This window comes from Mus caroli, chromosome 7 (assembly GCF_900094665.2).
Source record: "Mus caroli chromosome 7, CAROLI_EIJ_v1.1, whole genome shotgun sequence".
NCBI lineage: Eukaryota > Metazoa > Chordata > Mammalia > Rodentia > Muridae > Mus > Mus caroli.
The window spans coordinates 103,002,454-103,028,941 of record NC_034576.1 but is presented as its reverse complement, the minus strand read 5'-3'; the positions used below and the strand labels follow the sequence as shown (position 1 = coordinate 103,028,941).

At 45.4% G+C, this 26,488-nt stretch overlaps 2 protein-coding genes across 2 annotated transcripts in view; one reads left to right on the top strand and one right to left on the bottom strand.

Moving 5' to 3' along the window:
• Ppme1 (protein phosphatase methylesterase 1) overlaps positions 1-18,581 on the top strand; it is a 46,202-nt gene extending 27,621 nt beyond the window's left edge. Inside the window, exons 6-14 of the mRNA XM_021165955.2 lie at positions 515-669; positions 3,706-3,796; positions 4,523-4,588; positions 7,320-7,443; positions 10,437-10,566; positions 11,626-11,670; positions 13,566-13,630; positions 16,248-16,315; positions 17,439-18,581. Coding sequence (XP_021021614.1) covers positions 515-669; positions 3,706-3,796; positions 4,523-4,588; positions 7,320-7,443; positions 10,437-10,566; positions 11,626-11,670; positions 13,566-13,630; positions 16,248-16,315; positions 17,439-17,457 — 763 coding nt within the window. The 3' untranslated portion in view covers positions 17,458-18,581. The remainder of the gene's footprint in view (positions 1-514; positions 670-3,705; positions 3,797-4,522; positions 4,589-7,319; positions 7,444-10,436; positions 10,567-11,625; positions 11,671-13,565; positions 13,631-16,247; positions 16,316-17,438) is intronic.
• Positions 18,582-25,679: 7,098 nt separating this feature from the next.
• The window catches only part of P4ha3 (prolyl 4-hydroxylase subunit alpha 3), a 33,631-nt gene continuing 32,822 nt past the window's right edge, over positions 25,680-26,488 (bottom strand). Inside the window, exon 13 of the mRNA XM_021167959.2 lies at positions 25,680-25,888. Within this exon, the coding sequence (XP_021023618.2) occupies positions 25,818-25,888 (71 nt within the window). The 3' untranslated portion in view covers positions 25,680-25,817. The remainder of the gene's footprint in view (positions 25,889-26,488) is intronic.

The window sequence follows — 26,488 nt, the reverse complement described above, 5'->3', positions numbered from 1 at the left end:
GTTATGTTAGATGACAGAAAAAAGCTCCTAGTGAGGCTGATATAGCTCATACAGAGGCTGATCGTATGCTGCTACCCCAAGCCTTAATTGCATTATTCATGGAAAAACAGAGGCTTAGAGTAAATTATTTCTCCGGAATGCCAAGCTTAAATTAAACATACAGTTGTATATTTATATGATTGTACTAAATTTGTAGGATGATAAAAGGATGGTACTAAGAAAGATCAGGAATTTGGGGTTCTTGGTCCTTAACTGGCCATTTATCTGGAAACGAGGTGTGTTGCTCTCTGCATAGATACTAGGGGCCGTGCGTGCAGGCTTACATAGGTGTGTTGCTCTCTGTATAGATACTAGGGGCCGTGCGTGCAGGCTTACGTAGCTGTGCTTGTAGAGTGGCCCTGTGAGTCTTTACCATTTCCCACAACGTTTAGTTACAGTCCAACAGAAGAAACTGAGAAAGCAAGCTATTTTGGGTGTCTTCCTCCAGCACTCTCAGATTTCTCCCTCTTTGCAGAGATGTTGGCAATGTGGTGGAAGCCATGTATGGAGACCTCCCTCCTCCAGTCATGCTGATCGGGCACAGCATGGGTGGCGCCATTGCAGTGCACACAGCCGCAGCTAACCTGGTACCAAGCCTCTTGGGCCTTTGCATGATTGATGTTGTAGAAGGTAAGCTTTCTTAGTACTGATCAAACCAGATTCAGTCATTTGTAGGAGGCCCCCTGGTATGGTATTACCTTGGCCTTAATTTATTCTCAATTTTATTCATCTTGAAGTGTACCCCTATGTCTTTGTGTCTTTATAAAATTATACAATCAGCTAGAGAAAGTACCCAAAGAGCTGAAGGCGGCTGCAACCCTATAGGTGGAACAACAATATGAACTAACTAGTATCCAAGAACGCGAGTCTCTAGCGCATATGTATCAGAAGATGGCCTAGTTGGCCATCAGTGGAAAAAGAGGCCCCTTGGTCTTGCAAACTTTATATGCCCAGTACAGGGGAACACCAGGGCCAAGAAGTGGGAGTGGGTGGGTTGGGGAGCAGGGCAGGGGGAGGATATAGGGGACTTTTGGGATAGCATTTGAAATGTAAATGAAGAAAATATCTAATAAAAAAATTATAGTCATTTTTCATGTTACCAAAAACTGTTCAAGAACACCTTTTTATGGCTGAATAATATTTCTAACCATGTGTATGTATGTTTCTTAGTTTTATTTAACCATTTAAAAAGAAACTGCTTTTAATTTTCTGTCTTACCCTGAGAATCTCACTGTTGCTTGTACAGGTTAGCTATATTTATTGGTGTGTGCCACACAAGGAATGAATACCAGTAGTCAAGAATTGCTGAAACTCATATTGGAAGCTGGCTTCTGTTAATTCTTGCGATGTTATTAAATTGCATCTTTACTTTTACACAAGTATCCCTGAATTTTGCTGTTACCAGGAGCAAAGATATAGAGTTGATTCAATTTGACAGTTTTGCCCCTGTGACAAAATATCTGAGATAAGCAATTTAAAGGAGGAAAGGTTTTTGGTTCACAGTGTCAGGTTTGGGTCTGTGGCTAGTGGGTCCATTGCTTTTAGGATTCGGAGAGTCAGCATTTCATACAGAGGGAGGGAGACTGTACTCCCAGGGCTTGCCCCGAGTTACTGCTTCCTCTAAGTAGGTCCTGCCTCCAAACAGCCTGCTCAGTATGCACTCAACAATGGATACTCTATCAGTGAAGTTAGTATCTTCATTATTTAACCACCTCTCAATAGTGTGACCAGCTGCTGACCAAGCCATCCATCCATACGTGAACCTTTTGGGGAGGAGTCTGCCCATACAAGTAATGGCATCACGTCATTGTGAATGTAAAGAGTAACATGAGCTTTGTTCACATGATGGTACAGGCATAGGCAAGGGTGAGTAGGACTCCAATAGCACAGGAAGTAATCTGAAAAATTAACCACTGGAAGTCCACGGTGGCCTTCAGAACAGGAAAGGATCTCTGAAAGCTAGATCATACTGGAGATTAATATCCAATATATAAATATATTAATATCCAGCATATAACAACATATACTGTACACATAAATACAGTATGTATAAATATGTGTGTATACACACACACATATATATATTTAATGTATATGTAAATTCAACACCAGAAGGTGATATCATTTAGTCAATGAATGGGCTAAAAAAAAAAAAAATGAGTTCTCAAAAGAAAAAAAACAAATTGCCAATAAAGAATAGAAAAAATATTTCATATCCTTAATCATCATGGAGATGCAAATTAAAACTGTTTTTGAGATTTCAAGCACCTTAGTCAGGATTCCTGTCATCACTAAAACAAATGATTACTTGGTGGTAAGGATATGAGGAAGGCGGGACCCTTACTCGTTGCTGACTGGAATGTAGCCACACTGGAAATCAGTATGGAGATTCCTCAAAAATTGGAACTACCATATGACCCAGCTCTACCTGTTTTGGTAGAAGTCAGAATACCAGAGACACACCCATTGTAAAGCTGCTGTGTTCTCAATAGCCAGGCAATGGAACTAGCCTGGATGTCCAGTATAGATGCATTAGATAAAATGTGATACCACATATGTGCAAAGAAAGTTTATGCAGCCATAAAGAAAAAGGGAGATATGACATTTGGAGGAAAACAGATGAAACTGTAAGTCACTATGTGCCTTAGAGATTTATTGCTGTGAGGAGACACCGTGACTATGCAACTCTTTTTTGTTTGTTTGTTTTTCTGGTTTTTTGGTTTTTCGAGACAGGGTTTCTCTGTGTAGCCCTGGCTGTCCTGGAACTCACTTTGTAGACCAGGCTGGCCTCGAACTCAGAAATCCACCTGTCTCTGCCTCCTGAGTGCTGGGATTAAAGGCGTGCACCACCACGCCCGGCGACCATGCAACTCTTATAAAGGAAAACATTTAACTGGGGCTCGCTTACAGTTTCAGAGGTTCATTCCATTATCATCATGGTGGAGGCATGGCAGTGTGCAGGCAGACATGGTGCTGGAGGAGCTGAGAGTTCTATGTCTCGATCTGGAGGTAGCCAAGGAGGAGATACTCTCCTTTCTTCTGTACTGGGCGGAGCTTGAGCATTAGGAGCCCTCAAAGCCCACCTACAGAGTGGCACACTTCCTCCTCACACTTCTTCCTAAGGAGGAACCTCAGACACTCGGGAGGCAGAGGCAGGCGGATTTCTGAGTTCGAGGCCAGCCTGGTCTACAGAGTGAGTTCCAGGACAGCCAGGACTATACAGAGAAACCCTGTCTCAAAAAAAAAAAAAAACAAAGAAAAAAAAGGAGGAACCTCAGAGAAATATCCCATGTTCTCTTTCATATGTGGGAAGTAAATTTAACATTGTGTATGTGTGAGAGAGGGAGGGAGGGAGAGGGAGCTATAAAAGATCATCTCGAGAGGAGGACAATATCTTAAGGTGGAGAGAGAGGGTAATGGGTTATAGATGATAAGAGAGCAGAAGAGGGGACTTAACTGGGGGAAGGAAAGCCAGCTGGAGCGGGGCGTGAAAGGAGGTAGTGTGGTGGGGGGGGGGGGGAGTGTGAGCGCCCAGCAACAAAGTATGGCAGACGTGATGGAGGCAGGATTTGTGTACTAACCTACAAAGGGAAAAGAAATATTTAGTCTAATTTGCAAAGCAAGAAAATGAAAAAGTTTATTGATATATTTAAATTTTTGTTTCAGGTACAGCCATGGATGCACTTAATAGCATGCAGAATTTCTTGCGTGGTCGGCCGAAAACCTTCAAGTCTTTGGAGAATGCTATTGAATGGAGGTAACCCACAAACCTAAGACTTAAATTTAAATGTTATGTTATAACCTGCCCTGCCTCTCTTTTCCCCCCTCCCTCCCTCCCTCCCTCCCTCCCTCCCATCCTCCCTCTATTTTTAAGTCAGCTCAGGTACTAAGATAAACAGGTGAGTCTCCCTTTCTGTGATAGTATGTAAAGAAATATTTCAAAGCAGAGTATTTTTTAAATGTTTCATACTTGCCGCAGTCCTCTGTAAAGTGTGCCTAATATATCATCTCCTAGGACATTAGTGGTCGCAGGCCACCTGCTGTCCAGCTGGGTTTGCCCTGAAGTTGAGGACTTAGACCAGGTGGTCTGCAAGGCCACCGCCTCCTCTGAAGCTCCATGCTTCTACATTCACTTTCTGTGTTTCACATAAAATGATAAAGAAATAGCAGATGGAGTTTCTGTCCTGGAATGAGCAGGGCAGGTGGAGATTCCTCTCTCTAGAATTATTTGTGTTTCTGATAAAAACCTAATAGTAAATAGTTTATTATAAAAATTGCTGATAGAATTACCCGTGGCTTCTGTTAAAGGCTGTCAATCATGAATATATTCATTATAATGTCCAATTGATAATTTTATAAGTCTGTATAAAGGTGACTGCAGCTTTTTGTTTGATCCTATGCAGTCTACAAAACTACTCCTTCCTTCTGACGCTGTGCTGAGATGAATGCAGAGTGACCTCTCCTTCCTTGTTTCCTTTACTAGTGTGAAGAGTGGCCAGATTCGAAACCTAGAGTCTGCCCGTGTATCCATGGTCGGCCAAGTCAAACAGTAGGTCCTTTATCTCTGCCTGGTTAGAGAGTAAGAGATAGGACAGAATTTGATTGTTCCTTTATTTCTACACTTACTCTGCCACACTGGTAAATGCTTCCATTCTTTTAGAAAAAAGTCAAGGTGAGTTCTCTTAGGCTAACCAATTTTGTTTTGTTTTTATAAATCCTAAAGCTTGATAGTGTCCAGTGAGTAAACATTTAAACTAAGTATCTACTCTAGTGTCCCTGTGTTAGCAGCTCTGTTGTCACTGAGCCAAACTCAGTTAGCTAGGATGTGTAAGTAGAAAATTCTGGCAGAATTAGAGTAAAAAATAAATTCAAAGGCTGAGCTAAAGTTACTTAACCTAATTGATCTTCCTTGTGGAGTTACATGAGTCCTTTGTGTGACCACAGATGAATGTAAATTGAGAAACCATCGTCCCTTAGAGCATCCAGGAGTGCAAGAGTTAGATGAAATCCTAGTGGCATGCTGGGGTACTTGCTCTGACAGGGACTGTGTGGCAGATTCAGTCTGCAGTCTTGTTGGTAAGATCCTGAATTTCTGGAAATGACATCTTAGTGTCATTCAAGAAACCTTGCTGTGGTCAGTCCCATTTTGAGTGCTTTAGCCAATGGCAGGTCTTGTGTAGTCTGTGTGCCTGTTTACTTCCCCTGGGCATAAATGCCTTGAAGCAAACTCTACCCAAACCTGATTACTTTTGCAAGAATTCATTATGCTCTGGAAGAAAAGATAACATAAGAATAATGACATTATCATACCTAAAATCCAGAATCTTAATAGCATTAATTAACTAATTAAGGGGTAATATTTCTGATTGTCTCAAGTTTTGGTAAGTTTTTGATTTACAGATAATAGTTGTGTGCATTTTGATTTTCACTTTTAACTTAGGAACTAAATAACAAGGCAACTAAAGCTAACAGTAATGTAGAACATATTTCAAAAGGGCCAGAAAAGAAGATTTTTGAGTGATTTTACCATGAAAAGAGCATTAAGGTGATAGCTATGCTAATTATCCTGAACTAATCATGATAAAATATACATGATATTGAAATATTTATTGAGTTACAATTTACTGATGGAAGCTGGCAATTACTGTGACAATGGCCAGCAGGAACCAGCAGGTTTGAACATCCAATCCAAAAATTACCATTTCCTTCTTCTTAGAAATGGTGCCCCCTTATACAAACACAGGATGACAGAAGAAGGGAGACTCACTGGCAAGAAGGGTTTCAGCAGGAGAGGATGAGAGGGGACAGGGTGTGAGTGACTACAGTTTTTCTGTATGTGTATAAAACTGTCAAACCTAAACATGTAAGCAGGCAAACAATGGTACTGGGTTCCTATGTAATTATAGGAAATCATGAACACCTGGCCCCATGGTTCCCCTTAGAAGAGCTGATGGAAAAGGTGTACTGACAGGGATTAAAGTGAGTTTAAGGTCTGAGGGTAGTCAGAACAGGGTTTGTGCTACACAATACAGACAAATTATTTTTGAGAACACAGCTTGACAAGGGAGAACAGAGGATAAGAAAGGTCAGGGAGAGGACAGAAAACCTGAAGGGACAGCCCCCACTCTCTCCTTAACAGATAACAGGAGTAGGTTTTCCCATAGGCCTATTGTAAAATGGACTCTATGTTTTTCTGTGCACTTGTTGTTTTGTTCTGGTATTTTGATCTTCAATTTCAGTTGATTTTCCTTTTTGAGAAAGACAAAGAACATAAAGTTGGGTGGGTAGAGAGGGGTCAGGGAGGAGAAAAAACATAACCAAGACACACTGTTTAAAAAGTATTTTTAAGATAATTTTTGTAAACTGAAGGGAGAGTGACAGATTTTTATGAGCAGCAACTTCTCCTTTTCTAGCACTAAAACAGCCCGGCGTGGTGGCACACGCCTTTAATCCCAGCACTTGGGAGGCAGAGGCAGGCGGATATCTGAGTTCGAGGCCAGCCTGGTCTACAAAGTGAGTTCCAGGACAGCCAGGGCTACACAGAGAAACTTCCGTGTCAAGCTGCTGGCCATTGTCACAGTAATTGCCAGCTTCCATCAGTAAATTGTAACTCAGGACTTTTTACTGTCCTTTTTTTTGGTCATTGTTCTTAACTATTCAGGACTACTTCAGAGAATTGCTGAGAGTCATCTAAAAATACCAATAAAACCACTATCCTCCCAATGGAGAAGCTAGAGAAAGTACCCAAGGAGCTAAAGGGATCTGCAACCCTATTGTTGGAACAACATGATGTACTAACCAGAACCCCGGAGCTCTTGTCTCGAGCTGCATATGTATCGAAAGATGGCCTAGTCGGCCATCAATGGAAAGAGAGGCCCATTGGACTTGCAAACTTTATATGCCCCAATATAGGGGAATGCCAGGGCCAAAAGAATGGGAATGGGTGGGTAGGGAAGTGGGGGGCGCTATGGGGGACTTTTGGGATAGCATTGGAAATGTAATTGAGGAAAATATGTAATAAAAATATTAAAAATTAAAAAAAAAAAAACACTATCCTTATCCAGAGGATGGCTACTCCCTTTTTATGGGTCCTTATTGGTATAAGAACTGGAAACTAGCCATTCGCATATAGCCATGGTTGGTCTTGACCTCCCCCAGCCCTAAAACTACACATCTTCCTCGCAGGAACGGTTTTAGCTCTAACGTTTGATTATAAAAGGCCATAAGGATATCTAAAATAGCTGGGTAAGACATTCACTAAAGTTTTGTTTTCAATCCAGGTGTGAAGGAATTACAAGTCCAGAAGGTTCCAAATCCATAGTGGAAGGAATCATAGAGGAGGAGGAAGAAGATGAGGAAGGAAGTGAGTCAGTTAATAAGAGGAAAAAGGAAGACGACATGGAAGTGAGTGACGGTCTCATCCACAGACAGATGAGGGGAGAAGGGGAAGCCGAGATAGCATTGTTATTTTTGTCAAATTGGATAGGTTAGTGGGCAGAGGCACCACAGTAAGAGAGCATTGAGTGGAGGGCACAAATGCAGTATGCAGCAGCTAGAGTGAAAAACTTACTGTGTTCCCTCAGACTTCCTCCCAGGCTCTTCTCACTTCTGTAGGTTCCTCTGCTTTCTCATAGGGGGGAAAAAACAATCTCATTTTGTATCTGTATCCTATGACTGTCCAGCTCTTACTGCCTCTCAAAGCTTGTCTCTTGGAACAAGCTTTCTGACCTCAGTGTCTATCAGTCCATCTGCATTGTACACTTACAATGATATGGTGCAGTGTACCACTTCTGAAAGTTTCTTATATCAAGTCTTAATAATTAAACCACATTTAAAGATGCTGTGGATGCCTGACTGTCAGTGATGCCTCCTGTTGCCTTTGAATTTAATAGAAATCATTACCCAAGCAAACAAATTATGTTATTTCATGTCTGTGTAAGTGGGGATTCTGGTGGAGCAACTGTTTGAGGCTGCTGATGGGTGGTGCTGCTCTGTGAGGTGTTAGTGACTTCCTAGGGCGGATGGTAACTGCTTAATGCCAGGGAAGATTGTGTTACCACATAATCCCTTGCCTTTGGGGATGCTGCTGTTAGCAAGAAGTGTACAACTTTTTAAAGTATTTTTTATTTAATGAGGATCTTTCAGCCATTCTTAAGATCATTGATCAGAATATTTCATACTTCTTTAGAATTTGCAAATATATAAATAATGCCTCATGTTTTGGGACCTCAAAACCCTGTAAGGTGAAGGGAGATTTTTCTCTCATATTGCAACATAGCAGCATCTTAATTCAGAAATTGGAATTGGGAGTCTGAGGCAGCGGGATCACAAATGCAAGGCCTGCCTGGACAAAGTAAGTTTGGAGGTTGGGTGACTTGGTAACACCTGTCTTAAGAATTACAAGAACAAGGAAAGCAGAAAGGGCCAGGCATGTAGGTCAGTGGGAGGCACTCAAAACCACCCCTCCCCCCACCCCAATGACAAATATATAGATTTTTCTATAGAACTTTTTTCACTGTGGAGAGCTGAGAAAATGAGGCTTCTGGTTTCTCCATCTAGTTCTCATATTGCTGCCTGTCTCTGACTGTAGCAGTCTGGGTATTGTGAAGTAGCATCTCACTGAGGGAGGTTCTGGTTTGGTTTTTAAGATAAGAGTGTTACTCTTTAGTTCAAGCTGGCCTCACACTGGCAGTCTCCCGTCTCAGCTCCAGAGTGCTTGTACTACAAGCTCATGTCTCATGTTGCCTATTGCTGTTGGGCATCTTTTCCTTCTCAGTGCCTCGCTGTTCTGTGACTTGCTGCACTTGTTTACCTCAGCACTGTGAAGGGGGCCTGTGCCCCACCAATACTCTTGACACCCTTAGCAGAGGCCATTTGACCGGGTACTCAGTGTCCACTTCTAGGACTCTGTTTCCCTTGCCTGTCTTTAATGACACTATAAAGTTTCTTGGTTTTATGGTTCATAGGCCTTAACGTGCTAAACCTGTGCCACTGAACTGTATTCTCTTAAGTCAGAAACTTTTTTTTAAAGATTTATTTTATGTGAGTACACTGTATCTGTCTTCAGACACACCAGAAGAGGGCATCAGATCTCATTACAGATGGCCATGAGCTACCATGTGGTTGCTGGGAATTGAACTCAGGACCTCTGGAAGAGCAGTCAGTGCTCTTAACCACTGAGCCATCTCTCCAGCCCTTTTTTCCCCCCCCCAGAAACTTTTAATTACTACAGATTATACTGTTTTGAAGTAAAAATGAGTTTTCTTCTTTTGCAAAGTTGGTTGGATATTCAGAATTGTATGTAATCTTAGATAATTTTAGAATCATTAAAATATCATCAAAAAGCACCATTTAGACTTGGATCCCACTGACTGTGGGTCACTTTGGGTGATGTGGACATCTTAGTCACCCACTGACCTTGAGCAGATGGCGTCGTCTCGTCCACATGTTGCAGTTGGTGCAGCATCCTGTGATTGTTTCAGTTGTATCTGACCTAGTTCCATGATTCAGGCAAGTATGGGATCACTTAGTAGTCTCCCTACATTTCTGTTTGATTGGTTTTGGTTTTGGTTTTGGTTTTGGTTTTGGTTTTTCAAGACAGGGTTTCTCTGTGTAGCCCTGGCTGTTCTAGAACCTGCTTTGTAGACCAGGCTGGCCTTGAACTCTGATCTGCCTGCATCTGCCTCCCGAGTGCTGGGATTAAAGGTATGTATCACCACAGCCCAGCTATTTGATAGCACACTGTGTGCCATTCACCACCCAGTTGTCAGGAGAAGGCAGATGTAGACACATTTGTCATGTCACCTTTTTAGAATGACTGTTCCTGGTCATCGTCATCAGCTCAGAACTGAGAAAAGAGCCCTGTACTCAGAACTGAGCTTCTTCTCCTGAGGACTGTGTCTACCACAGTCCTCTGATAGTGATCCTAGCTTAGAGGAGGCTCTGCTTTGTCTCTCACTTAAGTTGGTTTCGGGGTGGGGAACATTCTTTTGTTTTACTACACTGTGGTCTTTGTATGGCTCTTTGATGATCTGTCCTTTTTACTCACTGAAAGAAAAGTTTCATCTTGGCTCAATAATTATTTGCTTCCTAAATTTACCAAAAGTTACCAGTGGTTATGTCAGACCTTGTTTGTAGTACTGGCCATTTGGGAGGTTGAGGCAGGAAACTTATGAAAACCAGAAGAAAGCAAATAGGAGTGAAAAAGAAAGCTTAGGGTTATCCAAAAGTCAAAATTAGAGCAGCGGGCAGTGCTGTGAGAAGGGTTCAATGCACACTGAGTATCCAGGCTGTAGTGGGTCCTCACCAGTGCTGGCTCCCCTTCCTCACGCCGGACCTGCTCTCTGTCCTGCTCCCCAAGGCTCACCCTCAGGCTCACCTTGCTTTCATTCCTACAGACCAAGAAGGATCACCCCTACACCTGGAGAATTGAGCTGGCAAAAACAGAAAAGTACTGGGATGGCTGGTTCCGGGGCTTATCCAATCTCTTTCTTAGCTGTCCTATTCCTAAACTGCTGCTCTTGGCGGGTAAGTGGTGTGTGTGTGTGTGTGTGTGTGTGTGTGTGTGTGTTTCCTTGGCTGAAATAATCAAATATTTGAAATACTCAAATAGATTGGGTGGCTTAAAGAACTGAAACCTGCATATTTCTCACCATCTGGGGCTGACAGTGTAAGACTAGAGGTTTGGGTTGGATTAAGTTCTCAGAGGGCTTCCTGGTTCACAGACCTTCTGTGCTTTCACATGGATAAAAGAAATCAAGACAGTTTTCTGGGGTCTTTTACAAGGACAATAATGTTACTGTGTCAGAGACCCCCTACCCCTACAACCTCATTTTATCTTTTGTAGACCCCATCTTCAAATCCACTGGAGGTTATGGCTTCCCCATGAATTGTGGGACAGTGAGTCCATAGAATTGTCAGAATACTGTCATCTAGATGTGACCTCATCACAACTGTTAAGATTTACCAACATGGGTGTGACTTCTAAAGTAGAGAAATCCCCTTCTAAACTGCCCCTGTACAGACCTAACCCTAACAGGTTTAAACCCCTCCAGTGCTGCGCGGTGTTGCCCTGAGTACCTGGCTGAACCCGACTCCTAGAGCATTCTGAACACTGTGAGAATTGAGACAGTAAAATGATGTTTTCATCTAAACATCTGCAGTGCGCATGGTTGGGGCGGCACTGATTGCTTAGCAGTTAAAGGTATTTGTTATTCTTCCAAAGAACCTGAACTGAGTCCCCACTGCCCATGTGTGGCTCACAGCCGTCTGTAACTCCACTTCTAACACTTTTTCTGACCTCCACATGTGCCAGGCGCATATGTGCTACATATATACATGTAGACAAAATAATATACATACATTTATTTATTTATAAATAAATTTAAAAAATGAACATGATTACCCAGAAATCTCAACCCAAAATTTTTCATCTGTTGAGAATACGGGAGTCAAAGAATTGTATCCATCTGATTGAGAGTGCAGTGGTCTTTATAGTTCTGTAGCAGTGTTTACTCAGTACGCAGCAAAACCCATTGCACAAGGCCTTTTCCAGGGAGCTACTCAGATTCTCCTGTTTTATTCTAGGTGTTGACAGATTGGATAAAGATCTGACCATAGGCCAGATGCAGGGTAAGTCATCCAGCAATTGTGCCATGGGTCCTTTTCTAAGGGCAAAGAGATGGGCAATCCTAGGAAAATTGATATTCTGGGGTGGTGAATACACTGAGAGAGCATGAGCGTTAGAGTCCAGCTCTGCTGGACACCTCCCAGCCAGCCCCAGGGGACTGTGGGCCGGTATCTTCCCTTCCCTTTTGTTTTGTTTTGTTTTATCCCCACCCCACCCCAGGCAGGGTATCTCTGGCTATCCTAGAACTCACTATGTAAACCAGGCTGGCCTAAAACTCAAAGATCCTCCTGCCTCTGCCTCCCAAGGTATCTTCCTTTTTTTGAAGAGTGATTGTCTCCCCCGCCCCAACTAAAAATGGGAGTTATTATGTTAGTTATGATCCCTGATGGAAGGATTAAGATGAAGTGATTCATCTGGAATCTATTAGGTTTCTAAATCTAATATCTAAACTATTAGGTTTACATAGGTGTCTAACACTGGGACTAGACATAATTTTCTGAGTGTTCTTTTATGTTCAGAGTTTAAGAAAGAAAAAATATAGGTACCAAAGGATATAAAGTCTGTTAGAAGACATCATGGTGAGGAGGGAGAAGAGAGGGCTTCAGGGTGTGGTGAGTTTTTGATGCTGCTTTCCCAGTAATCTGTATCAGCTGAAAGGCTGTTCACGGGTAAAATGAGAGCGTTGGTGCCAGCCTCAAGGGTGCCAAAGTGTGGTGGGCTTGAGCACCACACACAATGCCGATGTGAGGGCCGTGCAGCAGTGGATGGAGCAGGACCCATTTCTTGCTCTATGTTAGAATCATATGAGTCAGTGATATACGAGATGTGAAAGAGAGGCTGCCTTGTGCAGGAGGAGGGCCATTAGTAGTCTTCATGAATGGTATGGCCTCAGTTCCTTCACTAATTACACAGCCTTGGACGGGTCGTTGCCCCAGTCAGAGCTAGTTTCCTTAGCCCTGTGATTGTAGAGTCAGCTTTAACAGTGGGTGGAATAGTACACTGTAGGAGAGAACTGCTGCTGCGCCTGCATTAGCACCACAAGGATGCTCCAGCTCTCCTACATTTAAGTGGACAAACTGGGCTCAGAGAGTAAGACGCCTCTCACACCTTCCCCACCCCAGTAGTTAGCATTTAACTACAGTCCTCTGGTGCCAGGCACACCCTGCCGCTCATGCTATAGCCCAGCTCAGCTTTCCGTACTCTTATATCAAACCCTTGGGCCAACACACACTAGGAAAGCTACATACCCAGTTGCTGCTCATTTGGAGTATAATTCACTGGTAGTGTTTGAGTATCAGGCTTGGGGCCGTAGTTTCAATCCCAAATAACCACACCCCCCAAATTACTATAAGTTGTGAGCTTTCAGTATTCTGTAAGACAGTCTGAGAAAGCACATCTTATAGTGCCTGGCACATTGTTAAATACTCATCTGCTGTATTTTGTAATGATCCATTTCAATATTCTTAATATAGATTCTTTTCCGGTGCAGCCCCATTGCTAGCCACTCACATCAGCACCAAGCCAGGCTTCTTTTATTTCCATGGGTAATTGCCATTTCTAGCCACCTCTCCTTTGAGTGGGCTATTCTGTCTGTGCAGAAGCCTGCCTGGATGCGTGATGGATCAAGACCCTTGCCACATTTTTACAATCTGTGTGACCCTTTTTACCCCTGGGACCACAATACCATTAATGTTGTGTTTTACTCTCCTACTGGACTGAACTCTGTGAGCACAGGGGCTGAGTTTTCTGCCCAACGTAAATTTATACCAAGTAGGAAGGAAAGTACAGAGGCAAAATTGAACTGTGAAGGGAGCGCAGCATGGGTCAAGTTACACTTGTCAGACTGTCCTGGGGGAGGGCTTTTTGTCCCTGAGGTTGCCTGTTTGTTCCTCTCCAGGGAAGTTCCAGATGCAGGTCTTACCCCAGTGTGGCCATGCAGTCCATGAGGACGCCCCTGACAAGGTAAGTCTGGTGCCTGGTGACTTAAGAGGATAACTGGGAGGAATGTGGGTACCACAGAAAGTAGGATAAGCCTGTATCTTGGGGTTTATCTGCAGTCTGCCAGCTCCCCAAGCCCCTTCCTGGTGAGTGAGTACCTGTGGTCTTGACTTTGTATGTCTCTGCTGAAGAGCTGCTGGTACCCTCTGTTTCACCCCAGAGCCTTGTGGCTAAGATCTTTGTTACCCCTAAAGCCAAACTGCATCCTAAAGTCCATTTAGTCTCAGAGATACTAGAACTTGTGAGAAAAAGGTGTTTGTAATCCTTCCAGAAGTAAAACATTGCTGAAGGCCAGCTCCCACACCACAAGGTAAAGTGAGGAGAGCGAAGTGTGGAGTCGATTGCAGCCAGTGCTGATAGCAAAACTTAATTACCTGGAGCCTGCACTCTCTGTGACCGGTGAAGAACTCTAAACTCTTTAAACTCCTTGGGGGCTGTGAGAAAGAAACAAGAAATTCACACACTCAACACACACACAAACTTAGTGCATCCACTAAGCAAAGCAGGCTTCAATAAGCAAGCTTCAACAACTTCACACACACACACACATACATTCATACATACACACACACACACGTATATACACATACACATATATACACATACATACACATTTGGTGGATAGAGGAAAGTTCCAGCGAGCAAACTCTAACCGTTTTGCATACATACATACATATATACATGCATGCATACATATGTTCATACGTGCATACATACACATACATATATGCACAGTTGGTGGATAGAGCAAAGCTCCAGTGTGCAAGCTCTAACAACTTTATTTTTTCTCTTAGCCTTTTTCTATCCCTAAGTCAAAGTTCTCTATGTAAAAAGAAAAATTAGTCTCATTCAAAAGCAGATAAAATTGTTATACAAGTGTTTGGGCTGCGTGTCTGCCTTGCTCCTGGGATGCCAGGAGTGCCAGCACAATGCTCAGGGTGGCAGAACGCAGACCATAGTGGGAGTCCTCATTCTGTGTTTCCTTGGATTGGAAACAGTGGAGTCTGGATGATTTCTGTTGTTCCAAGTCTCCTGTGTACCTGAGAGTTGGGAACTGGGGCTCCCAGTCTACACTTCCCCTCAGGGCATCCGCTCATCGGGCAGGAAGGGGAATGCAGGGCCCAGGACAAGAGCAGACCCAAGTTTGGTTCCAAGTGAGTGCTGAGAATACTGAGAGGCTGGGAGAGAGAAGGCCCTCTCCAGATTTAAGCTCTGTTCTTTATGAGGAAGGCCTCCCCACCACAGTGATCCTTGATGAAGAGACGGTCCCGGCTTATCCAAACTGCTTTAGTACATGGCAGATGTGAATGCATACACCTTACTCAGGGTGAACCCGGGATTAAATACCTTTTGTGGGAAGGAATGCCCAGGAAAGGAAGCTCATTGGCTGAACACTCAGGGACTATCTAGATACCTCATTAGCATGGAGAAAGAACTGGTTTTTATGCTGCGTGACTGGTTGTTGTGGTCCTCTGAGTGGTGGCATGGTCCAGAGCAGGTGGGGTTTAGCAAGGACCTGGCTCCACACCTACTGTATTCAGTTCTGAGTTTCATGGGGTTTGGGCTCAGGCAGCCTTACTTGTTCACTCGCCCCATACAAGAGAATTACAGCAGCATTGTTGATTGCATGTTTTCCTATCTATCTTTTAGTCTACAAGTTCATTTTAAGTTGAAAGCAATAGTTTCTTATGTCATAGGTTAACAAAGTTGTTACCAAGAAACAGGTCACCTACCCACTCCTTGTTCATGGCCTTACTTAGGCCTGTGAGCACTGAGACCCGTGGCCTCATTCCTGGACCTAACCTAGAATGAATGTTTTCCTTCATCGTTAATTTATTCTAAGCCTATTTTTCATCCTAGTGCAATTTATGTGCTTGTAATGCATGAGAGCTCACTGTTGTCCTTTTCCAGCCTGTGCAGCCTTTACTATTTTGCAGGAGGAGGCACATTCTATTTTTTATTTTAACTAAACTTTCTATCAACTATCTTCTTAAAATTACTTGAATCAAATCAGGAATTCTTTAAAATCACTACTGTAAGTCATTAATTCATGTAAAAAGCATAATTTCATGAAAGTTCATCTTCATGTTGATCTGCAGGTAATTTGCCCAATAGGATGGGCTAGTATCCAGTAACCAACCATAACAGACTATAGGTAGAAAGTGTATTTCTTATCTAGTCACACCATCTCAGAAAAATTAGGAATACAGCCATGACAAACAAGAGAAGGCACAGCAGCAGCAAGAAGCAATCCTGGGACGAAGTCCTGGGGCTGTGCCTCTCCAGGATTTACAGTCACAGCCGTCTCCAAAAAGCTCATTGCCCTGTGCAGCTCCTCCTGCACACAGTCCACCAAAAGGTCCTTGTTCCTCCTCAGCTCTCTGGCGACCCTTACAAGGAGTCCCTGGTCCAGGTCCTTTTGCTCTTAAGCCACCCACAGTAGGTACTACCCACATAGTAGGACTCATGAGGACACCAGGGAGCCTTGCACAGAGCCTGCCTTCCAGCAGAAGAACACAGGCTTCCAGTGCTGAGCTCAGCACTTACTTTCACAGAGCCTGGAATGCCTCCTCTTTTCCAGGTAGCTGAAGCCGTTGCCACTTTCCTGATCCGGCACAGGTTTGCAGAGCCCATCGGAGGATTCCAGTGGTAAGTGTGCACAGGACATCTAGCCAGCTGGTCCACCTCAAAACTCAAGACTCTTGTATGTGGGGTGGTGGAGGGGGTGAATATCTCTGCCTTAGCCTTGCCTGCTCTAGGTTACCAAACTGGTATGTGTTTTCTTGTTGTATGTGGACTCTGTCCAGTGAGATCTTGTTGAGCTCTGATTGAGTCATACCTCATCTCCTGCTCTAGGGCGTCTGCTCTCTGAGGAGGCTGGAATGAAATCAGCCTTTGCTAGAAGTGCGTGTTCCGCCTCTGCTGAGCAGTCCCTGCACTGCTGACACATGGAGGAGAGGGTTCTTTGTTGTGGTCACAGCGTGTTCTGTGCACCACCACAACACCCTGGCCTCTGTCCATATCCTCCAGAAACATCTCCTAAACGCAATTCTGCCAACCAGAATTGTTTCCAGATTGTACCGTTCATCAGGGAGGCAAAAGCGAAACAGTGGCTTACCTAGAGAGGGAGAGGAAGCAAGCTCACCCCAGAAAGCTCCTCGTATTAGGGAGACAACTTGGGCTTTACGTTGAAGGAGAGACATGCAGACCCACATTGTGTGGTATAGGCCACTCACAAGCATCTGTTCTGCCCTGGAGGAGGCCCTTGCTTCTCAGCCCATGTGTCACATGTGTCACAGGAGGTGTCACTCCTGTTGGCCTCTTCTCAGAGTTGGATGAGGCTTCGGGGGAGCCTGTGCTCTTCCACAGAAAGTTTGAAGAAGAAATGCCTTTTGCCTTAGACAGCTCTGATTGCCAGGCCATGGGAGATGGCAGTGACAGGAGAGGTATCAGTCCTGACGGGGACCTGGGACAGTGAACCAGGAAGGTGGTGGTTCATGCTGCCCTCTCCTGTCTGTTAACTGACCATCCACGGACCCTAGAGTCAATAGTGAAGACTTAAGTTCTCAATTGCGTGTTTGAGGGCTTCTAACCATTTGGTGTCTTGGTCGTGAACCATTCACTGAGGGCAGCACCCTGTCTAGCCCCATGTGGGACTGTGAGGAGATGGAACATTGGTGGTCAATAGGGAGGGCTCCCTAGAGAAAGGAGTAAGCTGGAGAAAACCTTGTGATGGTTAAATTGTGACAGTTCCCCTTTCTACCCTTGACAGTGTGTTTCCTGGCTGCTAGTGACCTGCTGTCTACTCCTCCCTCTACATTGAGCTCTGTTGTAAATACATCGCACCAGAGGCCACTGTGACGCCGCTGTCTCCTCCTCTCCCTCCCGCCCAGCCATGTGACACCGGCTCCTGTAGAGGGCATCCCCAGATGTCCAAACCCTTTCCTGTGTACTGTTGAAAGCATTGTTCTCCAGGGCCCTTGTCCAACAGTGGCCTGTGCAGTCTGGGGTCCACAGCCCTCCCTCTCCCTCCTGTGCTCCCTGCCTTGCCTAGGATGAAGCCTCCAGAGCTGCTCCCTGGCCCTGTTCCTGGCATATGGCAATGTACCCCCAGGCTCAGGGATCTTCCTTCCTTGAGGATGTTCTTGGCATGGTCCTGCCCTACCTCATGGGATGGGCAATGCACATACTGGCCCTTATTTTTCCCTTTCAAATAAAACACCAGTCAGGTACCTTTATCCCAGTCTTAACTGTCCCAAATCTGGAAGGTCCAGAGTAAGCAGGATTCAGGGAGAGGGAGTGGATAGCAAGTATCCCAAGAAACCAACCTGTAAGCCAGGTCCAGCCAGTCCAAGCACATGGCTTCCCGTCTGGGTGAGCCCACTGTCCCACTCCCACATGTCTGGGCACCTGCCCTGGGCTGAGGCCAGGCTGCTCCAAGGGCCTCATGAGCCCTAATCTGCCACAGAGCAACCCAGGTTAAACACAGCCCATGCACAAAGCCACAGGCTAAATCCTGTGGAATTGTTTTTAATGACTGAATTTAACCATTTTCATAGTTGGTTCCTGGAGGTGTGCCAAGTGCCCGCTTGCCTCTTCTAGACCCACAGCTTCTTGATCCACTCGTGGTTTCCATGTCACTACGTAGAAACATCATGGACTAGCATCCCCAGTCTTTGCCCTCATCCAGCTGTCGCAGCGCAGCACTGGGGCCTCCCCTGCTGCCCATGGGTGGGGTGGGGCAGCCTCCTGACACCCATCTTTCTGTGACTGTCTTAGGTGATGTGTAGCCCTCTTCCGTTTTTTCACCCAACAACTTCCCCTGTCCTGCTGCACGGTCCAGAGTCTGGGACCGACTTTGTTTCTTTGTTATTTATGATCTTGTTTAAAGAAAATAAATATCTCCCAACCTTTATTTGTCTGAGGAGCTGTCCTTACTTTGCTGATGTGGCTAGGAACAGTTTATTCGATTTAGTTGCTTCAAGACCCCAGAAGCCCCTTTCTCCATAGTCTGTCAGTGTCTGTAGCCACTGGCTAGTAGCTCATACTCCTGTAAGTACATCATTACCTGTGTTCCTATAAACATCCCTAATGAAGCCCTGGGAGAGATGGGTAGACGTAGTGCTGTGTTACGAAGAGGATTATCAGGGAGGGGAGAGAGAGAAGTCTTTCTCCACAGCCTATCAGTATCTTCCTCAGATCTGATCCTGAGAAGGGCAGATGTCTTTACTACAGCCAGGAAACTTGAGTCCTGTCCCATTTCTTCAGCTAGCCAAGGGGACAGTCTGCCCCTGTGTTTTCCTTTACTGATGGCTTCTATGCCAACACTCAACCAACAACTCAAGTCATCTTCTGAGCTCGAGATGTATGTGCCCATCTGTCCCACAGCTCTCTCCTAGGGAGCCAGAAGCCACTTTATTTTTGAGCTCCTTGAAAGTTGCTCTTGAGTGCATGGCTCCAGCTCAGACTGAAGTAGAACGAGCAGGTGTCAGTTGTCCAGACTACAACTGGGATCTCCCTTTCTCCTCATACCCAGTTTGCTGCCACACCCTGCATCTTCCTGATGCCCTTCTTTCCCTCCCCAGCTATTCCCTGACCTGGATCTCATCTCTCACCTAAATCACTCCCTTACCCTTGCTGATCTGCTACCGGCCCCAGCCCCAGCCCCAGGGTTACTATTTCCTCATCTGCACACTGTTGTAATCACCTGCACCACTGGCATGGAGGACCTTATATGATAGAGTAAGTCAGCTGGCAAAGCTCTGTGACTGGTAAAAGTGGTCCCTGAGCCACTAGTGCCGGCCTCGCCTGGAGTTTTGATGCAGGTTTTGTCCTTGCTCCATTCTTGTTGAGTCAGAAGTGATCTGCATTTTCAGCTACACCCATGCTGGGGAAGCTGAAGATTAGATGTTCACTGTGACCACAGAGCTCAGGCACCTGGCAGAGAGGAGAAGGGCCCACCTTCTGTGTACTGTGATTTCTGCAACCCACCTTTTGGGATTGCCTTTCTGCTGCATACCCTGTTGCCTGCAGGGGGCAGCATGATCACTGTGGTTTCGTTCACCAGGTAAAGCCACGATTACCAATTTTGAGCCCCATCAAATTTACTTGACATTGAACCCTCAGAAGAACCTGTAGGGTCGTCGCTGTTCTACTCATTTTACGGGTATGGAGACATTGATTTATATGTCTCAGAAGTGACAGTGTCAGGCTCAAACTCAACTGGTTTCTATAGCTTCCTGCCTCCTAAGGAGTACAAAGGACCCCTGGAAAAGTGATTTGGAAGTGGGACTATTCAGTTTTCACACCCCCACAAGGTCCCAGGGACAAACCAAAATTTAAATACCACCAAAGTTCTCCCAGGGGAACTATAGAGTTTATTGGGCTAGCTTACAGAGCGTGGGTGAGGAGTTCCTGACAGGAGCATGGGTGACCCCAAAGCACTTGGCCTAGATAGTTTTCACCAAGCATGGATGATGGTACCAGGTGAGGGTCCAGTGACTCTTCCTACCTCTTCCCCTGGGGGGACATCAGTCAACAAGCCCAGCTGTGAGGATCATTTGCAAGCAAGCAGAGCTGAACTGAAGATGGCAGTTGTTTTACTCAGAGAAACATCAGCCCAAAAGAGCAGGAGGAAAAATGAGACCTGTGCCTAGTGGATGGAGGCTGAGAATGAACAAAGTGTTGGTTGAGCTTCGTTGGTGGCTGTGCATCGGAAATGAATGTGTTGTATGTGGCCATCAAGTGTAGGCGTTCTATCCAATTAAAGGCAAGGTGACTGAAGTTCAGAGACGGGGAATGGCTTGCCCACAGCCACAACTAGGGTGAGCATCCAGGCCTTCTAGTTCCAAGTCCAGCATCCATATAAGAAATCAGGCACAAGATAATTGTCTTTCTCCCCCCACCCCCAAAGTAAAGTTACTTTAGTAACCTGTGTAAAAGGGTTATCGAACCCCAGACTAAAGTGTGTCTGTCAGAGGTGTGCCTGTGTCTGCAGGCTAAAATAACAGTAAGGTTATCCAAGAGAATCATAAGGAATTAACCATTTACAAAGCAAAAAACAAAACAAAACAAAAAAACCCAACCATATAATTTGAGCTGGCTAGTTTTATGTCAGTTTTATGCAGTTAGAGTTGTCTGAAAGGAGAAAACTCAATTGAGAAAACATATAAGATCTCTGGCTGTAGGACATTTTCTTGATAACTGATTGATGGGGGAGGGCTCAGCCCATTGTGGGTGGTGTCACCCCTGAGCTGGCTGAGCAAGCCAATAAGCAGCACCTTCCATGTCCTCTGTATCAGCCTCTACCTCCAGGCTCCTTGCCCTGTTTGAGTTCTTGTCTGGACTTCCTTCAATGATAACTGTGATGTGGACGTATAAACTGAATAAACACTTTCCTTCCCAAGTTGCTTGGTTGTGGTGATTTATCACAGCAATAGTAATGGTAACGAATACAAATACACATAGCCATAAGTCTATATAAATATACATATACAGTCAAATGAACTCTTCTGGACTGACAACATTCCCTCCAAGAGCCATAGACCTCCTAACAAAAACCCCAACCCCAGGCATGAAAAACCCTCTTTGAGTTGTTAGTCAGAGTTGGCCAAGAGACTCCCAGAACACACAGGCAATTACTATTGCCTTTGGTTGCTCACTAAAGTACCTGTTGAAGCAACCTACCCAGCTATGGTACCTATGAGCCACACCGACTTGGCACTATAACCTTAAGGGTGCAGTAGTGACACACATACTTGATATCCAAAAGCTCTCTAAGTAGACTTAAGTCACACTCAACAAGAGGAAAATCATGCCCAGAACTGGGAATGCAGCCAATTACCCAGGACTAGGAAAGTCACTGATCTTGGAGGAGACGCTCCAACCACCACTGCTGGGAGTCCTTCTTGGGAGTTTTTCCTGGCCACACCATCTTACTAAAACAGCATTATCCCCAACTACATTCTAATATATATCCTTATACCCACACAAAGTACAGTTCTCACTCTTCAAGGAAACTTCTCTTTGTAACAGAGACCATTACAGAAAACCACAACCAATCAAAACGCAGAGTTGTGGAGCCAGTCCCAAGAGCTATATCTACCTTATAACTCAAAAGGTCTCAAGGGACAGTGCAGAAGAGGGGACAGAAGGATTGTAAGAGCCAGAGAATCGGGGAGTTTGCTGTGAGATTGTGTCTCCTAGTAACATCAGAAGCTACACCTGTAAGGTGTCACCATCATGGCTGCCTAAACATATACTGAACATGGATGACATAAATCAGACAAGTTAAAGTAAATGGGGGAGAAGACCATGAGGCCTCGACACTACACGACCACAGGCAACTAAGGAATGCTGAGAATGGGAGAAATAGTTCCTCCCCAGGGAGGAGCACACCAATTGGTTAGTCAAACAGTCAGCCCTGAAAACATGCATACATGTAATATACAGACTGAGCAGGTTATATTTAGATATACATGTTTATACATATATGCATGTGCAACAACTAATGAAAAAATAGGCCATGGTTTTGAAAGAGGGCAAGAGGGGTTTGGAAGGAAGAAAGGGGTGGGAGAAATGATGTAGTTTTATGATAATCTCAAAAGAAAAAGGCATCTGTGGTCCAGGTAAAAAGGATGTACCAAATGAGACAGGGTCACAGTGGTGGAAGAAAGCAATTGTGTTGGTCCTTTGGAGCTGGAGTAAACAAGACAAGCTAACTGTGTTCAGGAGGAGATTGGGAGGCCTGCTGACAAATGGAGGTCCGGAGTTCAAGGCAGTAAGAGGGAGGACACGGGGCTGGAGAAATGGCTCCGGCGCTAAGAGCAATGGCTGCTCTTGCACAGAACCTGGTCTCAGCATTTACATTTGGGTGCTAGTAACTATCTGTAACTCCAACTCCAGGGGATTCAATGCCCTTCTGTGGCCTCTGCAATCATCCACATGCATCTGCACATGCTAACAAATAATAAATAAAATATATAATAATAACAATAATAAAAACAACAAATAAAATTAAAAATTAAATTTAGCCGGGCGTGGTGGCGCACGCCTTTAATCCCAGCACTCGGCAAAAGAACTGCTTGTGGACGTTGTACATCGTGGTGCGCACTAGGCTCCGCACCACGATGTACACCGTCGATGGCTCAGTGGGTAAGAGCACCCGACTGCTCTTCCGAAGGTCTGGAGTTCAAATCCCAGCAACCACATGGTGGCTCACAACCATCCGTAATGAGATCTGACTCCCTCTTCTGGTGTGTCTGAAGACAGCTACAGTGTACTTATATATAAATAAATAAATCTTTAAAAAAAAAATACACAGATACAGAGAGAGAGAGAGAGAGAGAGAGAGAGAGATCTCAGACAGCAGCAGAGGAAGCCCAGGGCCTCTCCTCCTCCTCCTCCCTAGCAGGTCCATGTATTTATAGTCTTGGAGCAACTATAGTCTTGTCCAGCCAGCTACTGCATCAGCTTCCAGAGTCTAATGTGCTGTAGCCTGGGTCCAGGGCTCAGCGAGTATTGCCAAGTCCTGAGGAGCCTCCCCTTATTCTTGTGGCCCCACAGTTTGCCTGTAGCCAGGCAGAACGCTGAAGTCTGAGACTCGCCAACTAGCTGGCATCTCCCAAGGTAAGTCACCTGAGCCATTAACTGGGGATGAAAAAGGGTTTTCCTGGTGGTCAGTGGAGATGCCACCCTCTGAGGACTGAGGAGCCAAAGTGTAGAATAACAGACACTACCTAAAATCTGGAACCTCTGAGGAACAGGAAAACAGGCAGTCTGGCAGTGATTCCGACAGGTGAGAGCAGCCTGACCCGGAAGTGATTTGCCTAAGCCTGCACAGTTGCATGTCCTGGATCAGGCTGCAACTCCCAGCCCAGCGTACACCTGACTCCTCAGAGCCACCCCTGAGAGACGGCCTTGACTGACTGTACAGAAGACAGGCCTTGTGGTCGTTTGGCTGAGAATGGCCCCCACTGGCTTATGTGTTTGAATATCTGGTCCCAGTTGGTGGAATTGTTTGGGAAGGATGAAGGGGTGTGACCTTGTTGAAGGAGGTTGTGTCACTGAGGGTTGACTTGAGATTTCAAAAGACTTGTGCCATTCTAAGTTTCTCTGTCTGCCTCACGGTTGAGTCTTAAGATGTGAGCCCTCAGCTACTGTGGCAGTGTCACACCTACCTTCTGACACCGTGATGGTCATGAGCACACCTCTGAAACTATAAGCCCCAGATAAACTTTCTTCTGTAAGTCACCTTAGTCATGGTGTCTTAACACAGCAATAGAACAGTAACTAAGATGGGCCTGGTGACAGCCTCTTTCTTACTAGGCAGATGGCCAAGATTGTCAGAATTGCACAGAAAGTGTGCCTCCTGCTGAGCCATCTCACTGGCCCATGGTTTAGAGCCTTCTGAATAAGCTTTTCGGAGTGCACCATGGCTGTGATTCGCTCAGTCTAAACCAGTAGCTAACTGAGAAGCCCGAGCTCAGAGAATAGGTGGTCTCACTGTAGACGGTGGCTTTCTTTCAGAGGAGGTAGGGTGCATAGGTGACGGTCATTTGCTAAGACTTCCTGAATCTTTGCACACTCGGCATCAATTCAGGACACATTCAAGAAAGCAGGGCATCAGAACATCAGAGTCTTCACTGGAAGTGAGAGAGCTCGGGAAGCTGAGCATGAGGAGTTAGGTCAGCAGAGCAAGGAATAGAGTCTAACGGTCCACGTTCTTCATTGGTGGCTTCTTTAGAAGCAAAGCACACCTGTACCACTGGGGAGGAACCCAACCCCAGCAGCCTCAATATCCGCTTGGCACAAACACTCAAACACCACCATCTACGTTACTGCTGCTCATTTGGCCTTTCGCAGGAAGGACTCCTCAGGCTTTGCCTGTAAAACTTCTGCTTTTGCCTGCCTATTTCAAACCAGCCCCTGTGGGGATTCTGAATCCAGTCAAACACCCTGGCAAGTGTGGAGCTGCATCAAGATGTGGCTCTAACAGAGGCATCAGTAGAACAGGGGCCAGGAGGAGAGCAAGTGGCCCAGTTAACAAAGGACTGAAGTCTGCTCAGTTTACAGGAGCCTTTGCAAGGAAGTACAGTGAATCCAGCAGGGTTAGAAGGAGGTGATCAGGAAAGCCTCTGTAAAGGGTCGGTGTGTGGGATGAGGAAAGCTCCTCTGAGGACCTGGAGCGACAGCAAATGGGGAGGTCTTACAGGTGGGAGACTCTGAGAAACAATGTCAGCAAGTCTAGAACAAGGTGACCAGACGGGGATTAGGGGCTGGGGCCCAGGGACATTAGTCAACAGCACTACTTTGATTTCTCTCTCAACGTCATGGAAGAATAGTCACTGCTAGAAGATGTGTTCGTAAAACATTTTAATGACAATAAAAACCATCACAAGAAGGAAAACAAAATTGTTTTCCACTTTAAAAGTCAGTCATCACATGATATCCCCACTGGGGATGGGGATGGAGGCCTCGGGTCAGACACTCCTGGGGCGGCAGCAGCAATCAACCCCATATATTGTTTGCAGTGTGTGTGTGTGTGTGCTTGTATATATGTGTATGTATATGTGTGTACGCATGTCTGTGTGTATGGGTATATGTGGGTGTATGGATGTGTGTGTGTGTGTGTTCACGTGTGTGTGGATGGGTATATGTGGATAGGTGTATGGATGTGTGTGTATGTGTGTGTGTGTGTGTATGTGTATGTATATGTGTGTACGCATGTCTGTGTGTATGGGTATATGTGGGTGTATGGATGTGTGTGTTCATGTGTGTGTGGATGGTTATATGTGGATGGGTGTATGGATGTGTGTGTGTTTGTGTATGTGGTGTGTGTTCAGTGTTAATGAACTAAACCCAGGCACATTCTAAACCCTGAGTTTCTACACTGAGCTCAATCCTTTTATTCCTAAGGACGTCTGCACCCTAGAAACCTCTTAGGCCTCTTTGTCTTGTCCATTCAACTCTTAAGTCTCACAGCTGGAGTAGAAACCGATGCAAATTTGGGGGATGGGGGGCTTCCTAGTAAAGTCCTAGCCTTGACTCACAGGCAGCAGCCTTGCTGTCCTTCAGGAAGGTCCGTGTCCGTTCCCCTCTGCCCATGGCTTTGGCTCCTGGCTTCTCTGACAAGCTGCCATCTGCCAGTGTTTCAGTCTTTAGGGTTGGTGCTGCAGGGTCTTCGGAATTCCTGTCCATACTCGTGTATCCACTTGTTGGCCACTGGAGGAGATCAGGGAGGGAGAGGGGGCTCAGCAGGGAAATGGCCACAGGGTGTGCACTGGCCCCCAGGGCATGGGAGCACAGCCTAAAAGCCGGTAGCTAGTGAATAGGACATCAAGTTTATTTTTAAAAGGTTACATTTTCTATAATGAGATCTGAAGTGTCATTCCTTGGTCTAGTCTAGTCCTGCCCAACTGAGCCCAATCTGCTGCCTCTGGCACAGGAAGTATATAGGCCTCCAGAAAGTCCCAGCAGATCTTGCTAATGGAGAGCTGGGTTCCACATGTGTGGTACTCAGGTAACACTGAAATTGAAGCCACTGCTGTGTTTGTTTCTCCTGGTGTCCCAGTCAACATGGCGGCCGCTTCACCTTTCTAGCTGCAGGGGGAGATGCTCTTGGACACACATGCCCACAACCATGTCCATCTACCAGGAATGAGTCCACCCATCCTCCACTGGTCTGGCTTCTTGTCTAACCACTCTCTTGGGTCAGAGCTAAATGGCAGCAGCAATGTTTGACTTGATGCAGAAGGAGGGAAGGAACTCTGGTGCCCTCTCCTCTCCCCTCCCCTCCCCTCCCCTCCCCTCCCCTCCCCTCCC